Source organism: Pseudochaenichthys georgianus, chromosome 7 (assembly GCF_902827115.2).
Source record: "Pseudochaenichthys georgianus chromosome 7, fPseGeo1.2, whole genome shotgun sequence".
NCBI lineage: Eukaryota > Metazoa > Chordata > Actinopteri > Perciformes > Channichthyidae > Pseudochaenichthys > Pseudochaenichthys georgianus.
The window spans coordinates 27,581,557-27,602,973 of NC_047509.1; the positions used below are offsets into that span (position 1 = coordinate 27,581,557).

Sequence of the window (21,417 nt, forward strand, 5' to 3'; positions counted from 1 at the left end):
TTACTTACTGTGCGCTGGTGAAATAAAGAAATACAGAAGGAGGAACAGAAAGAAAGAGAAAAGGATGTGTATGTGCACCCTGTCACACACTCATACTCACATAGCGTGTAGCTGGCTGAGGAAATGAAAGAATATGAAGAAAATTAAAGGAGATGTGTGGCGAATATGCATGAGTGGAATGGTTTCAAGCAAACGCCCACATGAAAGTATGCACACACTAACACTTCATCTGGATTCAAAGTGCAGTGCAAATAATCACAAGTAAAACATCAAAGAATAGCTGACAACAGAAACAGAAAATGTTAAATGGTGTATGACACACAGATGTAGACGCACCTTGTTGTAGTAGTGGATGTGCACAGTGTGCCAGTTGCCATCGCTCACACCGCCGGGCAGGAAGGGACTCACCTGGGTGGAGGATTCACCTGCAGGAGGACCCGGGGAGTATGTGTCAAAACTTAACTAGGTCATAACGATCATTTAAAGGTACATTACAAATAGATTTGTTTTAATCTAAATGGACTTAGTAGTGCTGTGTTTGCTTTTGATTTGGTTTCATACAAGTACATTAAGCCCTATAAATGATTTTATTTGGGAAATAATTGTTCAAACCTTTTATACCCTTCTATTTACCGCTTCAATTGGACAGGTAACAAAACATTTATGCAAAACGTGCCACCACTTCTGTACTTTTAAGTTTTGTTAAGTTGTTGTTGGCAATGGTTAGCAGGCCGAAGCAGCAGGAGAAATATGATGACTTAACTATATGACTGCTATCTAGGGTCTTTACTCATTACATTCTTGTGGTGTGCCATTCCTGCAGCGTGGACTTAACCACAAAGAACACAAATCACACTGAAAGAGTGGGAATCTCTCAAAGTACCACATTTGACTTATCTCACCGAAAATGTTGAGTAAACCCTCCCACCCTCCACATGTTTAGATCAAATCTGTGTCCTTACCCTACTCCTAAAACATAAAGAAATGAGACATAAACTTTCAGAGAAAAACTACACATGTCTCTTTCTCTGTGGGAATATTATAAATAGAGAAATACTAGAGCCCCACAGAAACACAATCACACATAAGGTTATACTGTTTAGTACCTGTGGAGTATTTGAGCACCACTTGTCCCTCTTGGATCTCCAAGGCGATGAAGTCGTGCTTCTCATTGAAGCGTCCGTTATAGAAAAGAAGACCACTGTTCTCCAGGGTGGCAAAACTAGAAAAATATCACAGACATAAATCCTTATAAATATAGTGCATGTAATAGGAATATTTATATTATGATCGTCCAAAAAACAGTCAAAAATAAATCAAGTATACTGTATGACCCAGTCACATTTTATTTCAACCAGCAATAAAAACAACTCCAGTAAGCCTCATCAAAGGTTGAGTATAGACTAGGCAGGCTGCAGGCCTCCTCTCCCTCCAGCTGCTCAGTTGAGTCATACTTTAGACTTTTTTATAGTAAGGCTGAGGGGACAAGGGGAGTCCAAGGCTGCCATGTTAACACACCCTGATCAAAAGAAGATGTTTGCTTTTTTGATACTACAGAACAGATGACACATCTTCCCTCCTGGCAACAAGATGCAGGGAGACTCACACTGCAAAAGATGCCTTCATCTAGTCGCAACATGTTTCCAAAATACCCACTGCAAAGAAATATTCATCCAGTCTTAAAATGTTCTGAAAATAAATGTCTTCCTTTATGAACTTATGGCATAAACTGAAGTCCTTTGGGAAAAATCTTTCCTCTTCCTAGTTTATTGTTACACTCATCAATACTTCTATCACACTTTTATACGCCTGATGTCTGAGAATGTTGTCATTGTCTAAAATAAACCCTGGGTTATTGAATAGCTAACATGTGTCCTGTGTACATGCTCTGCTGTAGCTCCAACAGCATTGTGGCATCCTATCTACTGTACGAAGATGTCATCTCTTCAAGCCATTAGAAGAAGATGGGAAAAGAAGTGAGCTTTGCAGAGTGGATGGAGACTGTGCATGATTCAGTAAAGCAATAACGTTCATTAAGGCGCATCAGACATGCATTCAAATGTGTATTTCTTCAATTCTCTCAGCTGAGCAGCTACTGACAACTTGAAACATACAGTAGTTGCAGCACCCTCCTACACACGATTTGCGTACATTAGGACATATCGGAAACGCTCGATAAAATCTGAGGCAGAGTTACCGCTACTGAACGTCTCAAGCTGCTTTTGGGTGAAAGATGAAAAAAGGATAGTTCTTTACAGTGGAGAAATAAACTGCTGGGGAGAAAGTGTGTGACATGAATAATGAGTGAGTCCTGTTTGGCCCTGATGTGGAATCCAGGCCAAGGAGTTTAGCCAGCAGCAGACAGGAGACTAAATTAAACACTGGCGTGAGGGGAAGAAGACTCCCAGTCAGTGCATCTACTGTACAGTTTAGCCCGGACAAAATAGTATAAACTATACCCGAAGAAATTGGATTAAGATCAAGGGCTTAATTGTCTGTCTCATGAAAGCCTCATCCACCAAACTTTAGAAATTCTCAGCCCTCAGCCAATCACCGCTGATTCTGTCAATTCTTTAAGAAGGTAGCTGAAGACATACCTGTTTAGAGGGACATTTGGATAAATGTCACTGTAAATTGTATAAAATGTAGTATTTTTCACTTTGTGTTGTGTGCTCAGGTAGTTATGTTATCCTCTATGATTTTCTTCCTATCATTTGAACAGTGCCCGTGTAAAGCACTTTGTGTCATTTGTCTGTGGAAAAAGCTTTATGAATCCATCTCACTTACTTACTAGAGCAACACACGGAAACTGCTACAATAGGGCAAGGCAGGGCTGACGTAGAACACAACACCCTTTTAAAAAGACACCCTGATGGTAGGTGTAGCTGCTCACTTTAGCTGCCCCCATGACTCCAAGGCGAGAAACGCCTCTTAAATTCTCACAAAGTAAGCTTCAACAACGAACCAGTCACATCGCACTTTAATCCTTGACTTACAATCACTGCCAGACTGGAGGTCACAAATCAATGAAACAGATCCTGTCATGGCTTCACGCACCAGCAATGCACAAAAACTAATTTGGCCAGAATACTAATACTAAGTCTCATAGCAACCACTCCATGGTGGCCAGACATGCCTAGCAACAACCACATGGGCAACGTCACCTTAGCAACTATCATAAGACGACATCACCCATGGCAACCATCCCATAAGTCCACTCTTAAGGAACACTTCAGATATCCCGCATGTCAAGAGGTGAATGAGCAGCAGTGGGAAAGACAAAGACTTGGCCGTCAGGAAGGAAGGATGCGATCACTGACTTCTACAGACATATTGTTTGATCTGCAGTCGAAGAGAGCAAGCTGGGGCTAGGTAACGAACCTGGCTAAGCTTAAAGACATGCAGGTAGAACAGATCTCACTCACGTCTCTACAGGTTGCACTTAGGTTCATATTCTTGTGATAAAACGTCAGCTGAAATGTTAAAAAAAAAAGGCTTAAAAAAAAAAGCGAAAAAAAAAAAAAAAGGCTAACTACGAGCCTGGTTTCCAGCAACACAATTGAAAAAATGTACTGTAACTCAAATTTGTTTTGTTGTCATGTTTTTTGTAAGTGCGAGATAACTTTGAGAGGTTTGACCCCTTCACAGAGATAGCATCGGGTCACAAGATACACAGCATCTGTCTTGTCAGAGAGGTCTGAAACAGGAGCATGCAGGGGTGATACGATGATGTCGAAGAGAGAGTGGAAAGTGAGAGAGCAGAGGAGATGTTACTGAAAGCAGTACATTGACGGATGAAAGGGGAGAGAGAGGAGAAACCATGAATAATAGGATCGATCTCTGAGATGAAATAAATAGATTAAAGCAAAGAGGGGAGCGAGACTCCGAAAGAGGAAGAGCAATGAGAATCAAAAGGAGTGGTTATGGATTTCTATCCGAGTGCATGAGGAGAGATGGAGGCTGATGGAAAATAAGGAAAGTAGCAAAATCCAAACAAAAATGTCAAAAATAGACAAGACTGAGAAAAGATCAAACGTCTAATCTACTCACGTTAAGGAGATGGACAGGTGGAATCTCTGTCTGAGGCCCCGGAACATGGCGAAGGACTTGGGTGGGAAGGAGCGGGCGGTGACGGTGCAGTATGGACGCTCGTAGCCTCCGGCAGGACACTCGCAGCGGAAACCTCCGCCCGAAAGCTCCCGACACGTCCCTCCATTACGACACAAACCCGGCACACACCTGCCCTGGCGCCGGTCAAACTCACACCGGTCGCCTGGGGGTAAAAGATAAAGCATTCTTATTATAAATTCATGACTTATACCTCCGTTCAACCTGCCTGGGAGTTGCAATAACACGATCACAAAATGAAAGTCAGTGGGAGAAGTCCTCAAAGAAGTCACAAATTATATTGATCTAAATTATTTTTATTTTATTCAAGCATCTTTTAATGTATCAAAATAACATGATAACTTGTTTTTGTTTAAGGGCAGATTTTCTCTTCAGTGTCTTTTTGCCATTTTTCTGCTTTTTTTCAACTGAGACTGCAGGCAAGTCATTCTCACAAGCTCTGACCCCGCTGCACTCACCGGCATGTCCTTCTCAACATGCTGTGTAACCAATCAAACCAGGGCAAACAGAGCTTTACTTCAAATGTAAGTCCAGACCCCAAGGCGTATGTGCTACTGTACATTTGAATCATGGTTGACCTCAAATATTGTGAGGACTATTATTAATATCATTAGGATGGAAGGAAGGAATAACTTGAATTTAGTAAACATCTACACAACAGAGTAAACTGTTACTGTAAGTGAAGGTGGCTTTGAGATAGGTAGTTCATTTAGCTGGATACGGTTCAATTCAATTGCTGCTAAATTAGTACAACGACAGAGTTACACCCTGACAGACCCTGAAGGCAGGGCATACTTATCGACACACAAACAGTAGATAAGTTGATTTTGAAGCTATTTTAAAATGGTCATACATTCAGAAATGAAATCACCGTTATTGCTATTGACAGGACCTTGAATACACACAGCGTGAAAGCCTTCTGTAGGTTTTGAAGAAAGAAACTTGAGGGTCTTGAAATTGCCCCAATCTATGAAGCTGTGGTTGGTTTCCCATGTGAACTGCTGAAGAGATGGCTGCTGGCTGTGTTCCAGGCAGTGAGCTGCACTCAGCAGACGCTTCAAATGTAAATGACTTGATTAAACTGTGGAAACAGCAGGGAGCTGATTCCTGAGGAGCAGGAGTCAGAGCAACTGTTGGAAACGATTAACCTTACAATGCTTTAAGTGAACAAAGAATAGAAGTTATACAAAAAACAGCTGGACAAAAAAAAATCTATTTTAAAGTGTATGTCTGCAGCAGAAAGGGGGCAAAAACTATTTTCCTGCAATCTGCAAATCTGTTGCTTTAGTCTGTGAAAAAAACACAAACAAATCTGCGGACAAGAATAAACACTGATTTGGCTGCCAGTCAAACAAGCGCCAGTCTGAAGTGTCTCGAGAGGCAACAACACCCACACAACCCACACGGATACACACACATACACAATCACCCACATAAAGAGGTGTGTAGGAGTATTTGTTTTTCACCTTTCCTTGAGCATATTTGGACACACACATTGTCTGACATTAAGCAGCTGCACACAAACACACACACCCAGTGCACTCCATATAAACACAGCAGACATGGTTCTAACTAGCCTTCAGACACATGTCTCCTCAAGGATTCATTTAACAACCTGCCTACAGCACGCACACACACACAGACACACACAAAACACAGCAACATATCAGGTAAACAAACCAAAATGCATTCTCATTAATAATTTATTTTGGTTTTCCAACAAAGATGACCTTCAACCTCTCTAATATTACGCTTGTTTTCATTTTATTTCGGTTTCTCACACACATGCACAAACACACACATCATTTCCCCCTGCCCTCAAGGCTGTCGGGTGTTATCATGTAGCCGTCTCTGTTGGCACCGTTTGTGCTGCTTTTAAATGCCTAAATGCCCCCTGGCAGGGTCCTCACAGCCTCACACAAAAACATACAAACGCACACACACACAATAATAAGCAACCAGACACACAGATGACGAACAGTGCTGCTGTTGTACAGTAAGTCAACAGAAGCCTTCAGCTTTCCTCATGATCGTTTGGACACAAACAGTATCTGACATACACAAGACATGGACACACAGGCCATCTCTGAAACACAGTCTGCAGTGCACGCGCACACACACACACACACGTCATGACCACACACACAAATGAACAAGTCATAGACACACAGACACACTGATGCTGACTTGGTGCGACACATACAACACAGACTGAACCCCACCGTGAGGTTGTTGGAGAGAATCAAAAGGTCTAACATGCTTGAATTATATCAGTTTATCCTCCTCTATGTCAGGGATCAAAGCTGCCAAAATTGAACATGCTCAGCTTTGAAGATAGCGAGCAAAGTAGGGTATTATTTTACTGCTCGACATTTTGGGCAAAATGTAGAGAATATCAGAACATAAGATTGGTTGGCCCTGATAATGGCACACAACAACAGAACAATATTCAACTATGCAGCGTCGGTTATGATTTCCCCCATATTTGATCTTTCTACAGTCATTCTCTTTTGTCTCACCCAGTGTTCCCACACATTGACTTGGGTGTACTGCCCAGGCACTGCATGTTAACCTCCGCCCAATTGGGTTGTACTTGCAAAACATTTTTATATTTTTTTAATCAACCCTGATAAACGACACTATCCAAAATGAATTAACTGTTGGCGGCGGGACGCTGTCTCGCTCCCTCGGCTGTCTGGGACGGACCCTCTGGGGGAAACGGGTGCCATGCAATCCGCTCAGCTGGGAATTGATCCCAGTTTGAGTGACACACTGCTGCATTGGCTGCAAGGCACTGTAACACACTGTCAGGCACACTACGCACACACACCGGGTTAAATCAGAGTATGACGCAGAGTAGCTCTGGATCTACTTCTCCATGCATCACTTGCTCACTTTATAGTCATCTGTCCATCCTACGGTACATCACTTTATTTCGCCACGCCTCTCCTCTCCTCTCCTCATGCCACCGGGCAGCCGATATCTGCCTGACAAACATACTCCCTCACACCAATAAATCACCCTGAGCACGCACACACACACACACACACACACACACACACACACACACACACACACACACACACACACACACACACACACACACCACACACACACACACACACACACACACACACACACACACACACACACACACACACACACACACACACACACACACACACACACACACACACACACACACACACACACACACACACACACACACACACACACACACACACACACACACACACACACACACACACACACACACACACACACACACACACACACACCTGTCTGTCCTTGTTAAGCTTTCTCTCATCTTTTCCCCCCTCTCACAATAAACGTATACCTCTATGTAAGTACACACAACAGGGAACCAATTAAATAGAGAAACACACACACACACGCACGCACACACACACACACACACACACACACACACACACACACACACACACACACACACACACACACACCTGTCTGTCCTTGTTAAGCTTTCTCTCATCTTTTCCCCCCTCTCACAATAAACGTATACCTCTATGTAAGTACACACAACAGGGAACCAATTAAATAGAGAAACACACACCACACACACGCACACACACACACACACACACACACACACACACACACACACACATCCATCCCCTGTCTTTGTCTGTTGCATCCAGACAGACCCTCCTCATTAATATTAAAATAAATAAGTAGACATTAACACTCATGAATTATGCGTGTGGTGAGAGATAAACACACACACACACACACACACACACACACACACACACACACACACACACACACACACACACACACACACACACACACACACACACACACACACACACACACACACACACACACACACACACACACACACACACACACACACACACACACACACACACACACACACACACACACACACACACACCTACAAAATCAAATGCTGGCTTAATTATGGTTGCACAGAGGTTGACAGACTGGCATGACATATATTGAAGCGGGAAAATGGACAGAAACACACACCTGGGTGCCCACATGAAAACTGCAGAACACACACGGACTAATGAGAGACAGTAAAGCAGCGCAGACGTGATCTCACACTGACTCAACACAATGCTCTCAAGTCTCTTGCCCAGACAGTGTGAAGGCGTCCACTTCACAGAGGCTCTGACACATATCTCCACACAAAGTCACCTTAGGTGTGTTCAGCACATCCTCATTCTGCTCAGCATGCAGACTCACGTGGACACAAAGGGCGAGCGAATACTAGAGAAACCGTGTGTCCGACAGAAAGACAGCACTTTGAAATTCCAGATCTGTAAAACCCCACATGTGAGAGGCTGTAACCATTACTGTACATATATTATAATTCTGTTTGATAAATAACTTAATTGAATAATTGATTGCAAAATGGTTGTTTATGACTTTCTTATCAAGCAAAAAGCGTTATGTACCTATTAGCCTAATGTATGTTGAATATATTTGCCCAGTAAGCAGGAGTTCTCAAAGGTATCTTCATTTCAACCAGCTTTACATTGAAATGCTGCTTCCAGGCGAATGCATCGGTAACACGTTGAGTGGTGTGCGATCCCAGTTGTAAGAGAACCATTTTGGATAACAGAAGTGCTACTTTGTTTGTAACACTTCCGTTGTCAAATGTAGAATGCTTTCATATGTAATGGGGTTATACATCAACATCTCCACCACACACATCCACAAAGACTTAGAAACAAAACAGGCAACCCACCAAAGAAAACTATCTCTCTCCGTTCGCTCTTTAGTTTCAAAGCAGAGTTCTGTTTCCTATCACCCCTTTCATTTTTCCTCACATCTTACTCCTCTCCTTGTTCCTTCCTTCCTTAATCTTTCCTCCCTGAACCTGGCATTACTGTAAAATAATCTCTCAATGCTTTCCTCTTCCTTTCCCCTTCCTCTCTTCCCATATCTTGTTTTCTTTTCTTCCTCCCTTCCTCCTCTACGCCTGCTTAATGCATTCACACCCTTCATTCACGCCGATGTTTTATTCATCAAAGCCACTATTCTTCAACCACCCCCCGGCATCTTAGTTTGCTCCGCCCAACCACCCACCCCATCTCCCCTACCCCAACACATGGTTCATCCCTAGAGGCCTGTAGTCTCTCAGTTGCCTCGCTCCTCTCCTTCCTCTCCTCTTCCCTCTGTAAAGCTCGCTCCCCTTATTTGATGCTCTCTTTTTTCTTTTTGCAACGCAACAAGAAAAAGTGCCTCCAATGATTTGGAGTTATAGGTCATTGATTGTAGGGCTGCTCAATTAATCGTATTTTAATCGCGATTACGATTATGGCCTGCAACGATTAGGAAAACAACGTAATCGAAATAAAATGATTATTTTTTTATTATCATTATTACTTTTTCTTTTCTTATAATTTTTTGTTTGTTTTTCAGTTGAATTATACTTAAAGTTCAGGGCAATCAACTGTTAAAAACATACTGTTCACATTGTTTTTCTCCAATAAATGGATGTTTTCAAAGTCAATGAATAATCGCATTTAATAATCGCAATTACAATTATTGACTCAAATAATCGAGATTATGATTTTTGCCATAATCGAGCAGCCCTAATTGATTGTATATTGATAACGTCTTTGGATGTTTCTGAACAAAGGGTACCTGGAACCATCGAAGCTTCTTTAACTTCAGCTGCTCTCTTCTTCCTTCAGGCATACTTGATTTGTTCTCATTATTTGCTTGACAGTACCTCCTGTTTGTAATGTTCCTTCCAACGCAATCCCTTTTATACTTCTCAATTGCTTATGTTCTCTTTAGAGCAAACTTTAAACCTCATCTTAATTATTCATCTTTAGTATTAGCCTTCTGTCATTTATTTAAATCGCTCAATCTCTCATTGTCTTAGTCACTTCCCCTTCTGTCTCCTAAGCACCTTCACCAACATTGCACCAACTTTAGGATTATATTCTGACATTGGAAATTCCTTCTTTGACGCTAAAATCGCTTCCAAAGTTATTTGGTGTCAGGAAGTAAAAAGTTTCTTTTTTAATCTTGCTATATTTCCCTTCAAGCCTCCATCTGCCTCAAAGCCCCCACCCTATTCTCAATCTGTTGCAGCTTTCCCTTCTGCTACCTTCAAATCATTTATTGATATCTTTTCCCCCATTTCCACTTTTTATCTGCCTTGACTTTTGCTCACAATCCTCTTTTGCCCATTTTGGCCCATTTCAAAAGATTGTAGATACCTCCCACATTTAGATTCTGTTTAGCTCTGCTCTGTTTTCACCCTGCTGCATTTTTTAAAACTTTTTTTTACCCTAGTCTTGCACGCTTCTCTTTCTAATGTTGTATCATTTTCATATGCAAAGAGGAATTGTCCTTTTCTTCCAAAACCTGGACATTTCCAATGATTCTTGTTCAATGCTCAACTGAACATAGGTATTACCTTTGCATACTGTATACATCTCAACAAATGTGGGATTAGAAATGTAAACATTTAATTATAAAGTTTGCATGGTTGAAGTATGTTATGGATTCACAAGAACCCAAATGTAAGTAGTCATGTAAGAAAACTCTTCTAACTGCTCCAAAAACATATTGTCCTTAGTTGGCACAGCACTTCTAACTCTTCACATGACACATCTCCCACAAACACTGCAGAGGGGCCTGAGGTACAGACCCCCCCCCCCTCCCATCATGCTCTGCAACTCACAAAAACTAATTGAGTCTCCTCTCTCACTGCTTAATGCATTTATCCATCTCAATTCAGCAAAGAACGTCCCCTGCAGTGCATGTGTTCATATAGCATGCAAATCTCCAAATCATGTCTATGATGTATTTAAATGTCTATATTTCCTCTACCAGACCTCCTTCTCCAAACTAAGCGGTCTCATTGCTCTGGCTTTTTGCTCTTTTTTTTTTTACTTAATTCTCCAGAAAGTAATTTATTATCCTCGCATGCTTGCTTCCTCTCTCGCACACACTAATTTCGCCCCAATAATTTACACACACACACACACACACACACACACACACACACACACACACACACACACACACACACACACACACACACACACACACACACACACACACACACACACACACACACACACACACACACACACACACACACACACACACACACACACACACACACACACACACACACACACACACACACACACACACACACACACACACACGCTCTTTCGATGAATGACCTCTGAAATGAGTGTCACAGAGACCACTGAATCCATCCCATACCATTATCTGTCTCCCCTGCTCTCCCCTGCTCTCCCCTACTCTCGCCTGGTTTTATTTACCAAAGAAACTCATCTCTCTCCTCCTCAAACTTTCTTTTAAAATGTCTTCCGTCGTCTAACTCCACCTCTCCCCCCCTTATACATTCGATTATCTTCACATAACATACCGTTCGGCTTGTCACGGTTTGAAATGTGAGCTTTAATCCACCTTTTATGAACTCACTCTATTTTCCTCGAGTCCTGCCGCTTATCGCCCAGCAGCTTGTCTCTGACATTTGTCCTCTCCGAATGTCTAAATCCTCACATTGTTTCTTATCATTCCCAAATTAATTGAGTTTTCATTAGACTTTCTTTCTTTTCTTTAAATGACTTCATTCTCCACACATTGCTGCTGCGTGTTGCGATTCATTCTACGGGACAGCTGATTACATTCTGATTAAACACATTTTAATTAATATTGTAGTGAAAGTCCTTAGTCTAAAGCCCCAAAATATCAATCAATTCTTGGCTATACATGTGGGAGTTGGACATTGCTGAGCACATCATGAGCTTGGATTAGCTAAGTAATTAGCTCTGACTTCATGGTGCAGTCCTGCCATGGGCATATGTTAAGAACGCTGAACATAGTTTCTGCTTTATCACAGACTTCGACACTGAGCACCACGGACACTTTTACAGATCTGTTTGTCAGATAGATTCCAGTTGTAAATGTTGGTTCTTCTTTATTCTTTAATTTCAGACGTGTCTTGCCAAACACAACGTATTCTCCTCTTCCTCTGTATTCATCACCAACCTTACTCTTTCATCCCAACTCATTCTCTCCTCACTCCCTTCTCTCTGGCTTGCTCTCTATCTTTCCAAACTGATTCATTCTCACAGCCAATGCCTCCATCTCATCTCAACAGACTAAATGTGTTTCCCCTCTCCTTCTCAGTTGTTCATTTCTCTCGTTCTTTTCTGCTTTAAACTTTCCAGCCTTCCACACCTTTTTTTAAATGCATATTCTTCTTCACACGCCTGACATAATCTTAACCACCTCAAGCCAATTGGCTCTGTGTGTGATCTGTTTACCTCCCTATCCGCTGGATTACATTTCTCACTGTAACATGCATATCAGCTTCATCACAGCCAACGCTAATCTCACCTCTGCCTACCACAGTTTTTCTCCGTCTGTTTCTCTTTTCCGGTCTCTCGTCTTCCCTCGGTGTATACTACAGATCGCTTCACACAACCAGGCGACTTCGTTCCTACCTGGGTCCTCTCTCCTCCCCACTTTATCTTCTCACAAACTAATTTAGTCTGCGTCCTTGCTTCTTTCTCTCTGTCTTCCATCTCTTGGCTCTCGGAGGCTTATCTTGCATATTTTAATCTGCATAATGTGCCTCTCTTCTTATCACTTCTGAGTCTATTTTGTTTCAGTATGTGAAAACGATCAGATATGCTCTCTTTCTGTCTACTGCTATATATATATAATAATAATAATAATCCTTATATTTATTATAGCGCTTTATCAAAGACTCTCAAAGCGCTTAATACACATTACATATACAGATCATACATGTAATGGTAATCTACTGTGGACGATACCCACAGGAGCAAATTCGGGTGAAGTGTCTTGCCCAAGGACACAACGGCCTGATATCCGTCTTTAAAGGTGGGGTAGGTAATTCACTTCAGAAACACTTGTTATATTCCATGGAATGCTCTTAACGTCCCGATAGCAATGAATACATTAAATGCCCTGAGAATAAATACATAACAATGTCATCTGTGGAAGCCGTGGCGCTGTAAAAAGCACGACCAATCATCTGAGCCGGGCCGGCTAAAGTAACTGGATGGCCTACCTGCCTGTCAGCCTTCCATCTGTGCACACACTTATCTCGTGCCCTCATTGGTCATGTGCGCGTTCGTGTGTGTTGGAGGAGGGGCTCTGTAAGGAAGTCTGAAGGAAGAGGCAGATTTTTTCCGGTTGTGGACTTTCAAATTCTAGCGCACTCGAGCTGGTTTCTCCATTCGTACCTACCTACCTTTAAGGTGTACTGTCCACTGGGGACTTCTCTTTTTACTACTGAGGTCTTTTTCTAGATTTCGGGGTTAATGACTGTTGCACATCCGTACGGCAAAGCTCTCCATGTTTCTGACAGAAGTTAGCGCTTGGGGTTGGAAATATTTAAATTCTTATAAAAGAGAGCAGATTGCAGAGCTTCAGGAGCTCGAGGAGCAGAAGTAAATGTTCCATTCTAAATATAAATGTTTCCTTTTATCACCTGTATTTTTCACAGGTTCGGATTCAATTTTAGTTTTCGAGCACTGGTTTATAATTTAGAGTCCAAAGGGTATAATCTCAGCCAAACAAACAAATCCGTCATTAACAACAGCTGCCGCCTCAACCAGCCTTCACACTTCAGATTATATTGTGGGGGCATGAAGTTCGATTTCACAGGACAGTCATTAGGTGGTCTTTGGGTTTGTAAAAAGCAAATCTGGTTTCTGGTTGAAATAGCACAACAGCTGGGTTACTGGTTCTAACTTGATTCTTCTTCAGGTGGCAGATGTCCCCATCCAAATCCAACAGGGTCAATAGCATATTTTAAACGACCGCAGCAGAGCAGTACACTGGAATATTATTTAGATGTCTTACTATATCTTTTTTGTTTCTTGTTTAGTGTGCTGCAAATTGTGTGAACATAAAAGGAGTTGGAGGAGCAGACCATTCGAGCACATGGCACAGGCTGCAGCTGTGTTAATGGAGTAAAGCCTTCAATGGTCATGTTTTAAAAGCAGACAAAGATGTTGTCAAAGCAGAACAAAGCACAGGTGTTAATCATAAAAAGGAACGACGCCTCTTACAATTAGCTCCATCGATTTTGAAGTTCTAGTATACAAACACACTTGAATAGTCAAGTGCCCTCGTTAATGTAATTAGTAACACCTGTGTCAAAATGTCAGCTGTGAACAAGGCTGCTCGACGGCTCACTGAATATTCATTTGTTTGAGCACTTTAAAGTGTTGCTGGTACACATCAGTAAAGTAAGAGCTTTCCATAATTGAATTGAGCAACATCTTAACTTTTACCCTGGTTTTCAACCCAACAGGTTTATCAAACAGAACATCTACAACCCCAGGCTTTCACTTGTAATTCAGCACGGAGCTGAACCGCCCGTGACCCTGCTGATTCAACGCCTCAAACGATGTCTTAACACTCCCTCTCTGGCACCGTACAAGGCAGTGCTTGCCTTTCTTCTCTGCGGCTGTAACCCCCAGTCAGAGTGTCAAACCTGTCTTATCCCAGGGTTAAATGTGAGGTTTAGGGAAGGGTTAGCCTGAGGTTACGGGTAGTGTGAAGACTTTCAGTGTCTTGGCGGAAGAGGCTGCCTTAAAGATAGATGGATAGAATTGGCGGATGAAACCCTCTTTATTGGTCACACATGTTCATGCACACAGTGACATTTGTTCTCTGCTTTTAACCCATCCTAGTTCTAAGAGCTGGCAGCGATTGTACAGCGCCCGGGGAGCAATGGGGAGTTTTTTATTTGTACTTAACTGTGTTGGTGAGGCACTGAACAAAGTCGGCTAAAAGGAAATATTAATGTCAGCAAGCAGGGCGTAATTTCCCTTTATGAATGGGTTGTACTTCTCATTCAAAACATTTGACTTGAGCCGCCCAACATACAACATTACACCAACAATTGGTCTATTGAACGCTACAGTTCAAGCGTCAGAAACGGAGTAGGAAAAGAAAGTGTACAGTCTCAGGTCAAAACCCCAGGCTAAGCTCCTGCCTGTGAGAGCAATCCATAGTTTCACAGAAAAGGGATTCAAAGCAACAAAGAGCATATGGATAGAGGACAGAGGAGGAAGGCAGGTTGGATGGAAACGGATGAGCTAGAAAGCAAACTTGGCTGTGAGATGTCTGGAGATTTCTGAGTGTTGCAGAATCAATCCGTCCCTGTTGATCTGTCCACCTCCTCTCTCTCTTCCTCCCACTAGCCCTGGGCGTTGACAAGACACCGCAACACGCGGCGCCCACGCAGGAAGCGCACAACGCCGACTCCTCATCTGATTTCCCTGAACCCTCATCCTCCAACCATCTCTCTCATTGCTCCCAGATGTTTCCTGCCCCATGTCTCCCCTGCAGCCCTCCTTCCATGGTATGCTCTCTGATTTCACTGTCTCCCTCGTCTCTCGTATCGCCGTCATACCTGCCTCTCCGTCCTTTCCTTCATCTCTCATGCTCCGCTGTTGGCACTCCCTCCCTCCCCTGTCCCACCTTTAACACGTTATTTTGTTTTTCTCTGCACCTCCTATTTTTGGTTATTCTGTCTTGTTTTTTTGTCTTCTACAATCACTGATCTACATTCCCTATTTTCAAACTGTATTACATGTATTCTGATTTATGTCCACATTTGCAGTTAGTTAGTTAAAAAATTAGACACGTCATCTGTCATACAAGCTTTGGCTGATATTTGTCATTTTTTGTCATACAAGGTTTGGTTGTTTGTAGACGTGGGTCGTAGTAAGACTCAAATTAACATAATTTGGTTCCTTCACCACAGGAATCTCAATGGAGCAAATATTCTAGATATTTCAACACATTTCCCTCCTGAATAACAACTGTTCACTAATACTGCCAAATATCCCAAAAATCTCTTTCTATCAACATTTTCTCTTTCTCTTAATTTGTCAAAAATGTCCTGACTCTTCCCATCTCCTTTTCACTTTCCTTCCACCATTTCCTATTTTGTCTTTCTCTCTCCTTTTAACTGACTTCCTACCTCCATTTCTACTTTGCTCGATTCCACTATCTCTTTATCCTCCTGTCTCTCTCTGTCTGTTTCAGTGGGAGTTTGGAAAAGACTCAGTCTCGCTCGTGAAAGAAAAGTGTTGCTTCACTCCCCCAGCTCTCTTTTGATCTGAAATAAAAGGAAATGTGAAACATCCCCCAGACACTCACACTGACATTTACAGCATCTATCCTCTCCTACAACCTACTCAATGGCTACAAGATTGGAGAAATGCAGTAGTATGAAGGGGCTGAGAAAGTGGGGAAAGGGGATAGAGGGAGTGAAAGAGTGAGGTCTAGAGTATTGGGAAAAGTAAGAAATAATTAAATATGAGTGTGTGAGAGAGGGAACAAATTACTTTGGCGACAGTGAAAAAAAGTGAGGGGTTTATGGTGGCAGCGGTGGAGGTGGTTTGTGTGTATGTGGTGCCCACGAAGAAGTGTTTCTAAAGACTAAGTAACAGGTAGAGAGCCGTGGAAGAAGAAGCTCTCCCAGGAGGCAGTGTGTGTGCTTTCATGTTTCAACAGAGTAAAAACAGCACGGATCAAAAAGGAAGCCAACATGGGACATGTACAAAGAGACACAGTCAGTCAGTTACAGTTTACCAGGCTGGAGTTAAACACACATCAATCAAGACAAAAAACACACACACACACACACACACACACACACACACACACACACACACACACACACACACACACACACACACACACACACACACACCACACACACACACACACACACACACACACACACACACACACACACACACACACACACACACACACACACACACACACACCTCTATAATATCTAAACTAGAGGTAAAAACTAATTATTCAACTGCCTAATTTGGCGTTTTTGATTCAAATCGGAAAAGCCATGTTGCTCAGCCCGTTGTTTCTGTGTCATGAGCCGACATGATAACCTGCATGGTATATACTAAGTGTCTAAAATAATTCTACTAAATAATAAATGACCTGTTAATTTGCAGGCTCTTGAATGCTTATTGGACTCTTAACTACTGTTTAATTAAAGCACTGGAAAGGTCAATCAGTTAAACCAATAACGTGTAGACAAGACACTTCAAGGTGGCTAACCAGAGTGATCAACATCAAGGACAGCTCGAGTTTTTTTAACTATTTTTATATATTTTAGGATATATTTGCACTCATCAAATTGCTTGAAATATTTCCCATCATTTGAAATGAAAAAGAGCCAACATATGAAACAAATTGGACTCTTCTTGGAGTCTTTTGTAAAAGATGAAAGCTAAGTGTACATACTAGCACTTTAATTTACAATCAATATACGTACACCACCTTCACAACACTATCACTTCTCTTAGTGTATCTTCTTCATATAGGTGCAGACACACACACTCAATGTATTCCTTTATACCCAGAAAGAAACATGGCGAGATTTTCTATCATTTCACCTTTGCCACAGCATCAGAAATACAGGCACAGTCTCTAACGACAGCACACACTACTCACCGGTGTAATCTTCACGGCAGATGCAGGTGTACCCTCCTTCTCTGCGGGCGCACACCCCCCCGTTCAGGCAGGGGTTGGAGTAACACAGGTTGATCTCTGTCTCGCAGTAATCACCCGTGAAGCCAACCGGGCAGCGACAGCGCAGGCCGGCGATGGGGTGGATTGGCCGGAACAAGATGGATGGCGAGGAGATGAAGGGGGCGGAGCTGTTGAAACGCAGCACTGAGATGCACTTCATGTAATTCTGGCACGGCTCACGCAGACACACATTGTCGTCGAACGGGAGCACCTGGAGTAATAAGAGGCATTGTGAAGATTGTTATTGCTGCATTAGCATGTACAAGTAGTAGTAGTAGTAGTAGTAGTAGTAGTAGTAGTAGTAGTAGTAGCAGTGTTTCCCCTACCATAGTCCAGGGTTGCCAACTTTGGGTACCTGGCTGGAGTGAGATTTTGATATCATGGGTTTAATTACATATGCGCACAAAATGACTGCTATCGTGTCAGCAGCGGGACCTTAGCATAGCCTATATATATATATATATAGGATTTATATACAAATACACAATATTGGACACAGACTATAAAGGGCACAAAGTTTCATTCACTAATGAAAGTCAAACACAATGTTTTATGGTGTGCCTGTCGCGATAAGCAATTAATTGACTTATCGTACGATAAATAAAAATGAACTCGATAAATTCCCATTTACATGAGGATGTGACTAGCAGTTTGAAAGGATGTACTTGAATTATTATTATATATTATCATTATGTCAGTGGTCTAAAATGGTCATACAACGGTGCCGACAATATTATCGTTTATCGCAATAATTTCCGGGAAAATGTATCCAACAAAATTAATTATCGTGAGAGCTATACATGACACACACACACAAACAAATCTACAGACTTACTCCAAACTGCCAAATATATTAATTAACACACTCTCACTCTCATACTCTTTGACTCTATTTTGGCCTAGTAGAACAATAAGCAGCAGACTTTTACTTTTTTATCATTTCTACTGGTTCTTAGATCTGAGCATGCGCAATATGGGTCGGCAGTTGCGAGAGAGTATTTTTGTTGGGTAATCTATGGTAGGGCTAACCCATACAGTGGTGGGGCTCATGTCAGTATTTGCAATGTAATTACACACTCCCCTTGACAGTGAAACGCCACGCGTGAGGTTTAGATTATTTACCTGTCTCAATCCAAATTGAACTGTATGAAATAAAAAGGCACATTTGTCTTGTAGTAAATAAAAAGGGCGACCTGGAGCCAATCCTGCAATTTCCCCACAGGTGAAAGAGTTGACATGCTGAAAGCCCAACCCCTGCAGGGGGGTCTGGGGGGATTCTCCCCCAGGAGATTTTTTTTGTTTTAGTTTTGAAATAGGCTACTAATATAAAATACACATTATGGTACTCTCTTGAGAAGAAAAATAAATACATCTATTACTACACGACATATTTAAAAAATTAATGCCATTTTAGTTTTTTGTTACTTTGTTCTGAAAGCTGAACCTGCTGCTCCTCACAGAGAGAAGAGGGAAGAGGCTGTGAATTACTTTACATTGTGGATAAGGGTGGATAGCCCCCATTGTAGGGGCTATTGCTCTAAACTGGAAAAAGGGCCTCCCCCCGAAAAAAAACATAAGACCTTTTTTTAATGTAAAAGAAACCAAATGATTATTACATCAACTAAATTGAACAGTAATTCACATCTCATAACAAAATAAGCTAAGGCGACTACTTGCATTCGGTGACTTAATTTCAAAAATGAAAATCAGGGAAATGTTTTGTTTTGCGGTCCATATCTCATTAAAATATCTAATGTTAGTAACTATTAAAGACAAAATGGGGACAATTCTGTTCTAATGTAGTTTGACCATTGTAACTACTGTGCAGTCCAGACATACTGATAAATTAGGGCCTCTAACCAGGGGTTAAATTGGGCCGGGGCTGTCCGGGGCTGTCCGGGGCTCAGCCCCGGCACATAGGACGATGCTCTGACGTCATCGCCCTCGCTCATTTGTCATTTGTTTAAGCCATAATGTCAAAACATCTCTCGTTCTTAATATAGACTTTATTTAGGGTCGATATGTGTTGACTTTAAAATGTAAAATAGCAGATCTCTGTGACAGGGTATCGTTTTTCCGCTTAGTGAACGTGTGTCTCTGCTCCGATCAGGAGCTGCAGCACTGTGGCTCCTTCGTGCAGAGAGTCTGCAGAGGTGTGTGTGTGTGTGTGTGTGTGTGTGTGTGTGTGTGTGTGTGTGTGTGTGTGTGTGTGTGTGTGTGTGTGTGTGTGTGTGTGTGTGTGTGTGTGTGTGTGTGTGTGTGTGTGTGTGTGTGTGTGTGTGTGTGTGTGTGTGTGTGTGTGTGTGTGTGTGTGCGCAGAGAGTCTGCAGTGGTACCGCCAAACCCCCGACCCGTCTTGTAACACGGAGCCCGTTTCCTACACCATCAGGGCCGGTTCTAACCAATTTGCTGCCCTAGGCGAGATTTTAGATGGCGCCCCCCCTGCCAGAAAATCGTTCAGTAGAACAAATAAAAGTATCCAAGGAATACACAATAGAATATATAAAAAATAAATAAAAAATCTCTACAAAAGACCAATGCACTACAAAAACAGAAACGTATTGACATAAGTCATATACATCAAAGGCTTCAAATGTATTCAGTATTATATGAACATGTTTTAATTGGGGTGAGGACATCACATGCTCTAGGGGGGTCCAGGGGTATGCCCCCCCGGGAAGAAATGTTTGAACATTTAAAGTAAAATGCTTCAATCTGGTGCACTTAGAGCACACATTACTAGAGACTTGATCTAGGGGGTACAACTCTAACGGCCCGTCCACACAGCGCCGTGCATTGATGCTTGCCGGCAGGCGTGTCTGAAACTCGACCAACAACCAATCACATGAATCTCCCGCCCCTGACATACAAGCAGCGGTTTGATTGGCTAGAGCTTGTACTGGCATATGATTCGATTGGCTGACGCTTCTGCCGTGGCTTCAAAACTTGAACATTCTCAACTTTTGCAGCGAGCCACGCCAGCAAAGTGACGTCACCCCATTCAAAGTGAATGGTGAAGCTTTCAACGCACGCTGCTGTGTGGACGGGCTGTAAAACACCCATATGAAAAAGATTGGTTTACATTTTAATAATCAAATAAGTATGTGAACATAACCAATAACCTAAACCTACCATAACCAATAGCAAATAAATGCAACTTATTTTATTTGTATTGTTCATTCATATCTTATTTTACCTAGTTAACATTTATTTATGCATATTTTTGTATCTTTCAAGTTTTAAACAATATTTTTGGTTTACTGTCCTATAGTATACATTGAAATGATTTCAAACCTGTTTACCCCAATAATTATAAAAGAGTGCCTTGGAAATATTTGTTTACATAAATTGCATTTATCTCTCTCGCTCGATCCCACACCCACTTTGGCTGTGAGCTGCGGACGCCTGATAAGCCAACACTCCCCACTTTCTTCACTTACAGCGCCCATCGTACAGGGCAAATGAAAAGTGTAACCCGGGGTGAAAAGGGTGTTACCTTGACTTAATTATGAATGCTGTTACATCAAGGCCGAAAGTTAGGATGAGCGCAAACAGTAAAAATGTTTTTTTTCCTCCCAGCGCACCCGAGACCGGGCAATGTCCCCGGTCTCGGGTGCGCTGGGAGGAAAAAAAACATTTTTACTGTCCCCCCACGGCCTGTGT

The 21,417-nt window shown here is 42.1% G+C and overlaps 1 protein-coding gene across 1 annotated transcript in view; it reads right to left on the reverse strand.

Moving 5' to 3' along the window:
* celsr3 (cadherin, EGF LAG seven-pass G-type receptor 3) overlaps window positions 1–21,417 on the reverse strand; it is a 127,021-nt gene that overhangs the window by 64,339 nt on the left and 41,265 nt on the right. The window contains exons 3-7 of the mRNA XM_034087251.2: window positions 17,677–17,965; window positions 4,051–4,273; window positions 1,107–1,222; window positions 337–425; window positions 101–115 (exon numbers count right to left, since the gene is read on the reverse strand). Coding sequence (XP_033943142.1) covers window positions 101–115; window positions 337–425; window positions 1,107–1,222; window positions 4,051–4,273; window positions 17,677–17,965 — 732 coding nt within the window. The remainder of the gene's footprint in view (window positions 1–100; window positions 116–336; window positions 426–1,106; window positions 1,223–4,050; window positions 4,274–17,676; window positions 17,966–21,417) is intronic.